At 37.6% G+C, this 12,383-nt stretch overlaps 1 protein-coding gene across 8 annotated transcripts in view; it reads left to right on the top strand.

Moving 5' to 3' along the window:
- Positions 1 to 12,383, top strand: part of FTCDNL1 (formiminotransferase cyclodeaminase N-terminal like) — a 47,734-nt gene that overhangs the window by 20,227 nt on the left and 15,124 nt on the right. Inside the window, exon 2 of one of the 8 annotated variants that reach the window (XM_053698732.1) lies at positions 2,694 to 2,857. The exons of the other annotated variants lie outside the window; for them this stretch is intronic. Coding sequence (XP_053554707.1) covers positions 2,809 to 2,857 — 49 coding nt within the window. The 5' untranslated portion in view covers positions 2,694 to 2,808. The remainder of the gene's footprint in view (positions 1 to 2,693; positions 2,858 to 12,383) is intronic. 8 annotated transcript variants of the gene reach the window in all.

Genomic DNA, 12,383 nt, shown 5'->3' on the forward strand with positions numbered 1-12,383 from the left:
TTTGGGATGCAATAGAGCTAACTGCCCTTTTAAGGGCAATGCCCATCCAAATGCCCTTTTCAGGGCAATGGGGAGCTTAGTTTTTTAGATAGTATTTTATTTGGGGGGTTGGTTGTGTGGGTGGTGGGTTTTACTGTTGGGGGGGGTGTTTGTATTTTTTTTTACAGGTAAAAGAGCTGATTACTTTGGGGCAATGCCCCGCAAAAGGCCCTTTTAAGGGCTATTGGTAGTTTAGTTTAGGCTAGGGTTTTTTATTTTGGGGGGGCTTTTTTATTTTAATAGGGCTATTAGATTGGGTGTAATTAGTTTAAATATCTGTAATTTATTTATTATTTTCTGTAATTTAGTGTTTGTTTTTGTTCTTTAGGTAATTGTTTTTAATTTAGTTAATTTATTTAATTATAGTGTAGTGTTAGGTGTTAGTGTAACTTAGGTTAGGTTTTATTTTACAGGTACTTTTGTATTTATTTTAGCTAGGTAGTTATTAAATAGTTAATAATTATTTAATAACTATTCTACCTAGTTAAAATAAATACAAACTTGCCTGTAAAATAAAAATAAACCCTAAGATAGCTACAATGTAACTATTAGTTATATTGTAGCTATTTTAGGGTTTATTTTACAGGTATTTAGTTTTAAATAGGAATAATTTAGTTAATGATAGGAATATTTATTTAGATTTATTGTAATTATATTTAAGTTAGGGAGTGTTAGGGTTAGATTTAGGTTTAGGGGTTAATAACTTTAATATAGTGGCGGCAACGTTGGGGGCAGCAGATTAGGGGTTAATAAATGGTATGTAGGTGTCGGCAATGTTGAGGGCAGCAGATTAGGGGTTAATACATATAATGTAGGTGGCGGCGGTGTCCGGAGCGGCAGATTAGGGGTTAATAATCATAATGTAGGTGTCGGCGATATTGGGGGCAGCAGATTAGGGGTTCATAAATATAATGTAGGTGGCGGCGGTGTCCGGAGCGGCAGATTAGGGGTTACAATTTTTATTATAGTGTTTGCGATGCGGGAGGGCCTCGGTTTAGGGGTTAATAGGTAGTTTATGGGTGTTAGTGTACTTTTTAGCACTTTAGTTATGAGTTTTATGTTACGGTGTTGTACCATAAAACTCATAACTACTGACTTTTAAATGCGTTAGGTATCTTGACAGGGTAGGGTGTACTGCTCACTTTTTGGCCTTCCAGGACATACTCGTAATTTCAGCGCTATGGAAGTCCCATATAAAAAAGACTTTCTGAAGTTTACATAAGTCGTTTTGTGGTAAGGCCAAAGAAGTGTGCGGTGACCCTAAACCTTCAAGACTTGTAATAGCAGCGGGCGTAAAAAAGCAGCGTTACGCACAACTCGTAATCTAGCCGATAGTGTTTACAAACGCTCTATTATGTATATGAAAAAAGACCTTGAACCTCTAATTTTATATTATCTTCTTTTGAGAATATATGGTGTGGGATAGCATATGAATTTTTTGGGGGTGGATCAGCAGGCAGGATCTGCTTTAAAGTAGGAAAGGGGTGGGATTTGGGCCTTTATTAGCTTAATACGTTATCAAAATGAGAAGAGAAGGGAAATAATAACAATAACAGGAAAATAAAAGAGAAGCTAAATATTGGAGACAGGATGGAGTATGTTCCATTAAGGGTCTAGACCAGGGGTCAGCAACCTTCGGCTCCCAGATGTTTTGGAACTACATTTCCCATGATGCTGAGACACTCTTTAGGCTATCTGAGCATCATGGGAAATGTAGTTACAAAACATCTGGGAGCCGAAGGTTGCTGATCCCTGGTCTAGACCTAAGGATATGTGCAGGTCCAGGGCATTGACTATTTATAAAACTAGTGGCAATTTCGATAAGTAGTGAAGTATAATGGAATATTGAAGTCTAGAAATATATGTTGTCTAGGTTGATGTAAAAAGCTTGCGAGGAGGTGGTCTTTTAATGGGAGGGGTATGAAAGGCTACGTGGTGTGGAGACTACCGGGGGGTTACTACTATGGGTTAAATCTACACAGTTAGACACCCATTCAGGACATACTGGAATATATATATTGAACTGTGTTAGTTCTTAATTAGGTGCTGAAATCGAGGGGCCATGGGCGAATATATGAATCCAGACATATCCAAGAGCAATAGTGACTCCATAGTGGAACATAAGCATAGTAACCTGTGAGTAACGTTGCTTAGAATATATTTCAGAGTTACAGGCTTCTGTGTTAACAACATATCATACTTTCATACAATTCCTACATCAAGATCAAATGCCGACCTTAAACACAACAAATACCAACTGCACAGGGTGATAAGAAATAACATAGTGCAAAGGGAGCTTGTACCTAGCATATCTACTTTCTTAGAGTGTGTGATATACCTTAACTAGTAGTGTGAGCCATTGAACTTCTTACTATAGCGGCTGCTGTAAGATTTAGGGATCAAGTAGAAACAAGGAGCTAAAGGTGGCTCTGTAGATTATTCCTAATGGTAGGTCAAGGAAGTTGTGAGAATGTGTAGGGATTTAGTCGAGCTGTCTATGGGTGCCATAGCATTATAAATTTGTGCGTAAGTTAAAGTGAATGTAAATTTTGATGCTAAAGTGCCCGGTTTTTAAAATTCGATTAAAAATCAAGTCAATCAAAATTTACATTTCACTCCTGTTGTAAAAAAAACTTACCTTTTAATCCTGACAGCAGCTCCAGCTTCTTCCACCCGTTGAAAAGCCTCTTCCTGGGTTTAAATGAGAAATCTGGCTTCCTCCAATCACAGCGTTAAATCAGACACTATCCATCATTTCTGACATCAGAAATGGCTTGCGACCACCGGAGTAAGCTGGGGCTGCTGTCAAGTTTAAAAGGTACGTTTTTGTTTTCACAACAGGAGTGAAAAGTAAATTTTGATGAATTAAAGTGCCCCTGTTTTTAATCGAATTTTTAACAACCGGGCACTTTAGCATCAAAATTTACATTCACTTTAAACAGCTAGTTCTACATATAACATGTGCTAAAAGTATTCTCCATATGATGGACTCAAGTAAAGAAATACATATTCATGTTAGGAGGCTGTTTGGAAGCCCGCCACGCAGCAGATACGTGGCAGACCCGCAAACAGTAAACACATAATGCTGTACAGACGGGCACAAATATTAACATCCACAAATTCACATATAATTGTATGCTTATTGTTCACAATAAGGGCATCTCTGAATCTAGCCTACGCCAGAGCGACTTAGGTCTGAACCACTGTGTGGTAGTTTCCCCAATGACTAATAAAAGTTCCCGGGAGATCTTTGTCATAAACTAAGGAAAACAAATATTAAAGTCTTTTGACACTCACTGGACAACCCTGGGGCTGTGTGATTCGGAAAGCGCTCCAGATGCCCCTCGTGGGAGCCGGCCACATCCCCCGACCAGGACACCGGAGATGAGAGAGTGAGTGTCATTTCTCCGTTTAGAGTTGAAGTGAAAGTGGGTGGTTGAGAGTATGTCAGACATACCATGTCGGGAATCGCTCAAGGTCGGGTATGAACGTGGCACTCGATCTCCAGGTCTTCGGTGTAGCTGAATAAGAGGGTTAGAAAGTAAATTACAGGCCGTCTCCTTGCCCAATTAGTTATGTGGAGTAGTAGTCCGAGTGGTGTAGTCTGTTCAGAAGTAAGACTCCTCCTGTAGAGGATATTACCATTTTACATACTCGGATTGTCCATGGCTAATCTGCTGAGCTTGGGTAGTCTGAAGGAGATAGCGCAGATTCAAATGTAGGTGACGGCCTAAGATTGTAACTGGCTAGTTCAGGTCCAGGGTAATATTATATGCCAATCTTGGCTCAGCTCAGTAGTACAAGGTAAGTAACAGTAAGTTGCTGTAGGTAGAGGATGAGATAAGAGCTGTATACCGGATTAACTTGAAAATTAGATAAATAGTCTCAGGAGCTTCATTAAAAGCGACCAATCATGGCCTCTTCTTAGCCACGCCCCCAATGACTCTTTTTTTAAGTTACTGATATAAAAAGCCAGCCCCCAATTTTACTGAAAGTATAAAGCAAATTATATTCTTTACTACAGACCTCCCAACTGTCTCTATTTCAGAGGACCTGTCTTTAATTCTGATCTCTGTCGTGCTGTCTCTCTGAGACAACCATATATCTCTGTTTACAGAATTTTCCTTAGCCCTGTCCATAGGCCAACAACACACATCCATGAACACCTAGACACAACCACCGACCATCCAGACAGGCACGCAATCCCACCCACTATTCACCTGTAATCCCACCCACTATGCATGTGATCCTGCCCTCCGACAAAACAGAGATGACCTCCTCAACTTCCTGAGTCCCTAATACTTAGATAAAAATGTTTAACATATCTCTTGTAGCAAACTTTAACTAAAAACTAAACATCATGAATATTCAGTTAACATCCTCTCGGATAACAGCCAAAATACTTTTTTCTCATTAGCAGTAAATATATTTTTTAATTTTGCTTGAAGTTTGTATCGCTCTGATTTTGGGGTCAGCACATTCTCCACAATAGTAGCGATATTCAAATGCAAAGCTGCCAGTGTTAATAATGGCCAGTTGTTTTTTTACTTGCTAGATATTCATTTTTACATATAATAAGATTCTTATAATAATGATGGTTACTGATTATGCATATAACCTTATTTTAAACGAATTAATGCTGTATTTCACTAACATAACAATACACTTTAGAAACAAAAAAGAGGGCGCCACATAGCGTAATACTGATGAATCAGGCTTCAAAGAGGATAAGATCAAAAAGGCTTACCGGAAAGTGATGCACCGTACTGTGACCGGTGCTTGCATGCGGACTAACACTCTCAGTGGTTAGCACACTGGTGGGTTGCTCATATGCTGCGTCTGGTCCAAGGCAGGTAAATCTCTGCGTGACTTGTTAACAGGTGAGCGTGCGTCTGTGAAGATTTGTGTTGTATACTGCGATAAAAACCAGGATCAAACACCTTTTGGGAACAAACACCTTTTGGAGTTTATCAATAAAAGAGAAAGACAACTTCCGTGGAATAGATTGTTATCTTTAATCCATAGAATAACTGCTACGCGTTTCTCAACCGTTAGCTGGTCGTTTCCTCAGGCATAAAACAATGGATCATTGTTCACAAATCTTCACAGACGCACGCTCACCTGTTAACAAGTCACGCAGAGATTTACCTGCCTTGGACCAGACGCAGCATATGAGCAACTCACCAGTGTGCTAACCACTGAGAGTGTTAGTCCGCATGCAAGCACCGGTCACAGTACGGTGCATCACTTTCCGGTAAGCCTTTTTGATCTTATCCTCTTTGAAGCCCGATTCATCAGTATTACGCTATGTGGCGCCCTTTTTTTTGTTTCTAAATTTCAGAATCTCCACTCCGAGGACCAGAGGAGCCGCCACTTCAAAATCAATTCAAACACTTTTTCCGCCTACACGCATATCGCATGGTTTGTGCACAGACTCTATTCAATATTTAGCGCACCCCTTGCTTGGTTCCCTCCGGGGTTCCCTGTTTGACTTCTATAACAATACACTTAATCACGTTTCTTAACCATCCCTATTTCATGTTAGTTAATGTTAGCCTATTGATATGAGGATAGTACTAAAGGACAGGTAGGAAATAACAAACTCCCCATATATAAGTCTCAGTATTCGCAAAAATAAAAAAATATCATTATATTCGCAAGGTCCGCTCAAAACTGAGTCCTGCCGAGATCTCTAGAGAAAGTTGTCTCTATGGAAATGCTCAGAGCTGACAAATTCTGAAATAAAATAACCTCTGTTGTAGAAGAATTTAAAAAAAAATAGCCCAGCTTCTTGTGTAGATCAATAAATACAATCTAAGTTTAGTCTGTAGTAACATTTACATGGCCAAACCATTTTGTGGAAATGTCCATCTTTATTAAGGACCACTTATCTATTTTATACTTAGCTGACAATGGTAAAATTGCCTATTTAAAGTGAAATTTAACACCTTTAGCTTTTGTGTAAATAATGTGCTTGATCTACATTTCCTAGAGAGGCCAATAACCAAATTCTGTAACCTAGGTTCTCTAAATACTGCAAATTGCCTAGGTTATATAATTAGTTTGTAATGTCCCTTTAACAACAGTTTAGGGTGGATTAAGGCTGAGATACTTTATTAATAACTTACAAGTTACTCTAATACCTTTTTCATACCAGACAGCACTGTAGAAATACAACAGGCGCTATTAGACAGTCTGAATGACCTCATGATATGCTTGATCAATTCTGCGGTCAACAAATGCTGATCTCTTACACTTTAGTCCTAAAAAAATATCTAATTTTAATATGGGTGTTACAGAACTATTGATAAGAACTGGTATGTTGGAAAATACTATGAAAAATAAATGTATTTTGTTATCTTTATCTCTTTATATTTTTATTTCCCTCCAATCCCCCCCTTTCTCCCTAATCCAAACTGAACAAGGAATAATGACTTCCCTCCTCAGAAAACACTTTCAAAAAGCTATTGTGTTGAACTTTTGTATTGCCCATAAGTTTTTATGGGAGCCAGATTGACAGAATCATTGCCTCATCACTCACAAATTAGATCTCTCATTTAGCACATAAAGAAACACCATAAAGAATATTTGCTGCAAAATGCCCCAGGCTCTTAATTTTTAGTTTTTAACCATTTTTTTTAATGGTGGCATATTCCCATTCAGTACGAGCTGCTTATTTGCTGAGCTTGAGAATGGTAACACTTTAAGTCTAATATGACTTGACCTTCTGCCGTGAGAGCAATCCTCCATTCTGCTGCCTTGTTTTTGTCTGTATGTTTCTCAGGTTGACGTATATTTGAAGCTAATATATTTTGTTAGCAGCCCTTTCTAGGGAAAAATACACAAATCAATGCGATTACTACTATATAAGCAAATAGCCTGCCTTGTTTATCCCCTGTTACAGCGTCAGGCCTAATATAAGGTCCTTGACTATTATGGCTGATTAGCACTGATTAGTAAATTTGTTACTAGAAATGATGGCATTTTTATTAGCAATGGAATCAATAGGAAGTGTAACTTGTGCGGTCTCCTGTCTCATAATGGTCTTATTTGCATTAATAAAAACAACTCACCAGTGGTGCATTCCAGATCCAAGACTTATCACATATAAAAAAAGGAAACAACCCCGGTGGTAAAGTGACAGTGATCAATACCACCTCCCCACAAAAAAGGTAGTAGTGTATGCACTCAGATTTTTGGTTCTTTTATACTCATCAATATAAAGCTCCATATGTTTCCATAAACTTCCAGTATTATGTAATCATAACATGATAAAGAATAGAATTGTGTAACCAAGTAATGTATTTAGTATACTCTCACTGTAGTCTTTTTAAAAGTAATTCACAGATTTTATTCATACATAAAACACAGCTAACAAGCCTCTTCTAAATGATCTACATGTCTCAGGGTAGTAACATCCTCAGGAGAATATAGTCATTGGCTTAACAAGGCGCAATCTGGCTATACACACTGGTCTCCTTGTCCAATAGCAGCTATCTCCCTTGTGCAGAGCCCCATGTCATGTGACTGGGGCTACAGTCCAGACCTCGATTACTTAACTTAAGGAGATGCTATTATAACTACAGTGTCATGTATTGTGTCAGTGGTGATTCATACAGTTCTTGTCATACAAGCCACTGCTGGGGCAACTTTATTAATGTGCTTATCTTGCTACTGATTCTTCCTGCTGTATGTTCTTCTTTACACACAACTTATAGCTAATCAGGATTTGAAAATTACCTTAACACCCCCCCCACACACACAAAAAACAAAGAATCTTTTAATGTATGGGTTCATGACAATGAATGTTGTTCTAGAATCAGCAATAACGGTTCAGTATCAGCAATTAAAGGGACCTAAAACGCAAAGGGAAATTCCTCGACTTTTTGCATCATTTTCTTATTGCATTATTGCTTGCATATAACCATGTGTTTAACCCTTGCAAATTGATTAAGCACATAGTTAACGTTAGCTCCAGGACAGCACTGCACTGCAGATTCTGAGCTGGGCACAGCCAGAGACGAAAGGTATTTGAGTGTTGTCACCAAAAACAGGCCGTCTTCAACAGTATTCCTGCTAGTCTAGTGCAAACTACGGCCCTGGGGCCAGATCAGGCCAGCTGTATGTTTTTGTATGCCCCACAATCTACAAATGCTTCTTTACATTTTTAAATGTTTGGAATAACTCAAATGAAGAATAATTTATTTTGGCACATGAAAATTATATGAAATTCAAATTTTAGTGTCCATAAATATTTTTATGTATTGTCTATGGCTGCTTTTGAGCCATATGTGGAGTTCTCAACGCTTTGCACTTCTGCTCAGTGCACCCCAATTTTCCCAACTCCAAAGCAAAGCAGTGGTTCTAAAATTACAAAGGCAAAATCTAATTTTACAGCAGAATTTCTTAAGAAAATTGAAAAAATAAAATGAGGCTGCAACCAAAGCAAGTTTTGTGAGAGGTTCATTTGTTCGTTATATATTTTTAATATCTCCAAAATTATTTGTGGATTTTTTTTATTTATTTTTAAAATGATTATAGAAGAACCTACATAATAGCCTCAATTTTGCCTCTTGAACTGCAAAGCCTAAAATAATTATTATCTGGCCCTTTCCAGAAAAGGTTTGCTGACACCTGCTCTACCATATTAGAGCATTTTCTTCTTTTTTTACTTTTATGCATTTTTAACTGGCTAAAAGCTTTATTCTGGCCTTCATCTTAAACTGATACAGCCAAGCTCTTAAAGGGACATAATACTCATATGCTAAATCACTTGAAACTGATGCAGTATAACTGTAAAAATCTGACAGAAAAATATCACCTGAGCATCTCTATGTAAAAAAGGAAGATATTTTACCTCACAATCTCCTCAGCTCAGTAGAGTTAGTTCTGTGTAAAAAGTTATACTCAGCTGCTCCCAGCTGCAGGTAAACAAATTTAAAAAAATGAAGAAATGAACAGCAGCCAATCAGCATCAGCAGTGCTGAGGTCATGAACTCTTACTGTGATCTCATGAGATTTCACTTAACTCTCATGAGATTTCATAGTAAGCTTCCTTTACCTGATTGGTGAAATAATATGAGAGTGCACGATGCTCATCCCTTCAGATGTCCCAGGACAGACACACTAAAATGCTGCTTAGAAATCCTTTACAATGGGAGGTGGCTACTGAGGAACTTTTGAGGTAAAATATCTTTCTTTTTTACATAGAGATGTTCAGGTGATATTTTCTAATCAGCTTTTTACAGCTATGCTGCATCGCTTTCAAGTGTTTAAACATTTGAGTATTATGGCCCTTTAATTATCACAGATACAATGCATTTCTAAGTCACTTTAGCTATACTGATACATGTTTACTTAGGTAATGTGTCTCCCTGACTGGTCCTATAATTCATTACATAACCCCCATATATAAGCTCCAACTATAAAAATATTAACATTCTGAAATATTGAGTCAAAAAATTATATATTTGAATCGACTCTAAGGACCCGATTCTCTAAAGCTCTATGGCCTGGGGATATTATCTAAGAAGTCTAGTTATCCTTGCGAGGTCAGTCAAAGAAATTTGTTTTTAGCTTGAGAGCTGTTATCTCATTAAATGTGGTTATGGATATGAAGGAGAGACACATTCATTTTAATATAATGTACTTTATGGGTAAAGCACTGTCCATTGGCCTTGCACACAGCTTCAGACTGAAGTAGCTTCTCTGTTGAACAGCTTTTCTGTTATACAAGTCAGCCTGGCTGTCTGAATGGCACAGCTGTGGTGCTCAACAACATGCTTAAGTATTTGTTATAGTTTTCCAGCATAGTTAACAGTACTTGAGTGTTTGGCAAGGCAGCCAAGTGCAATCTTTGATTTCCTTGGCTCTTTAGTAGTTTTATAGGATTAGGTTATCAGTCTAGTGATTAAGCAATTGCGCCCAGCAATCTGCCAGCCGTGTGCTGGTGGGATACCCAGGGCCTAGCGAGCACACTTCATCGTCTTATTAGTGGCAGCGTTTCAAGTGGAATTATAGCTATTATGCTCTATTATGCAGACAAAACAATTTACTTCTGCAGAGAATCATACAGACAGCTCCACCAACTCAAAGTTATTGCTTGTTTGTTTCTTATAAAACTTTAAGAAATTGCCAGAAAATGTTTTATGATCTGAACATGTTATCATATGAGTCACATAAAAGAAGAGGCTATTGTTAAAATAAAAAGGCAGTTTTTGATTTAAAGGGACATCAAACCAACAATATTCTATGCAAGAGTGCTATTTAAAGATCTTTACATTTTTGTTTTTTGCGAATAACAAATGCTAAGTTGAAGCTCTTTAAATTAATTTTTAAGCTAAAAAAAAATGCATAGCTGGTCCGTGGAATAGAAGCTCTCTGGTCAATAAGAACAGCTGCCACAGCAATAGTAATAGATAGTGACACGCCCACAAGTCTACTTTTCATGTCAAAGTATCTTGCAGGTTTTGCCTTGACTAATTGCAATAAATGTCACTTGATGATCTTGAACTATATTGTGACATCAGCCTTAACTGCAGCAATATAGCAATGTAGTGACTTATATTTGATATTTGATTAAATATATAAATTTCATATTGTTCTTTCTCTCTTATTGTGTATGTCACAGGTGATCTGTAAACATTGTGCTAAAAAAGGGAATACTATTCTTTAATGGGATATAAAACAGTCTGTTTCAATGTTGTAATACAATAAGCACTAAGGTATGCGTTATACTTAAAGAAACAGTAAATTCAAAATTGAAATGAAATGGATTGGATAGAGCATACAATTTTAAACAACTTTTCAATTTACTTATACGATCAGTTTTGCTTATTTCTCTTGGTATTCTCTGTTAAACAGTGATCCTAGGTGAACTTAGGAGCGTGCACGTGTCCTTAGCCATTTGGCAGCAGTATTTGCAACAATGTTAATAGCAATGCAATATATATATAGTTGCTGCCACAGAATGCTACAGACACTATACTGCAGCAGAGTTTGCAACTGTGTATAACATTGCTATAAACATGTGCACACTCCTGAGCTCACCTAGGATTGACAACAGAAGTATATCTGAAAGTTGTTTACAATTGCATATTCTGTCTGAATCGTGAATGTTTCATTTTGACTTTTCTGTCCCTTTTAATAAAAATCATTGCAGTATGTGCTATTCATAATTTGTAAATGATTTTTACCTTTTATTTATTTTACTTCATTTGTGGAGATCATTTCAGAAAGGCAAATGTTATCGTGAAAGATGTTTATCTATTTATGCAGGGTTCTGTATGTGAAGGAGAGACACTCATTGCAATATAATATTTATAAAAGCCCCCAAAGTCTTTGTGTGATATATCCCCATGCCCGTGAACCTTTGGTCATTGCACCCTATGAGATTTCCAAGTCCAGTCCTACATCCAAGCTGATGGATCAACTTGTTCCAGACTTTTAGGCTGTCAAGTCCATTTCTGTTTCCAGGTTGCTGACTCAGCCATGTCAAACTATTAAGACTGTAAAGTCCTGTTCAGTCTGTTTTTTTTCTGCTCTAACTTTTGCCCCTAGCTTATTCATACAAACTCTGGTAAACAGAACCTTGCAGTTGCTTAGTGTTTAGCATGGTTAAAAATACACCTAGCTTATAGTGCCATTATTACAACACATAATAGAGACACTCTTGAACAGAGAAAAAGTCCACAATCTTCCTCCAAATATGTAACCACCCAAGGGTCAGGGAGCTCTATGTTTTCTGCAGGTGAAGCTTTAATCACACTCCTCCTTGTGAACACCAAATATTACCTTTCATCTCCTTACAAGCTCCACCTAACTCCATAAAATAGCCAATAGCCTTAGTTTTTGAGGACTGATTTTCTTTTGATGAAATAGCCAAAAGTTGTGAGACTATTCCCACCCAGCCTGACAAGAAAAAAAACAAAGAAAATCTTATTGTAACCGTGATCCAGACCCAAGCTCAATAAACAGCAGACCTTGCTAGCCAACATGGAACCTCTCCATAGTAAACACAAGTCCACAAAATATTACTTACTACCTGATCTACACAATTTGATACTTCCAACAACTACTATTGCTTTCCCCTTGATCCCCTTAGATTGTAAGCCTATGGGCCCAGCTGTTTACAGATCGCTTCATAAGAGTCGACTACAACAGTGAAACTCTCGGCAGGGCCCTCTACCCACTTGACCCCTACAAAAGCTATCCTGTACACCGACTATGTTTACAGCGCTGCAGAATCTGTTGGCGCTCTACAAATACCTGATGATGATAATAATAATAATAATAATAACTACTAATTCTTTACACATTACAAAACAAAACTTAAAAAAATCTAT

Source organism: Bombina bombina, chromosome 1 (assembly GCF_027579735.1).
Source record: "Bombina bombina isolate aBomBom1 chromosome 1, aBomBom1.pri, whole genome shotgun sequence".
Classification (NCBI taxonomy): Eukaryota; Metazoa; Chordata; class Amphibia; order Anura; family Bombinatoridae; genus Bombina; species Bombina bombina.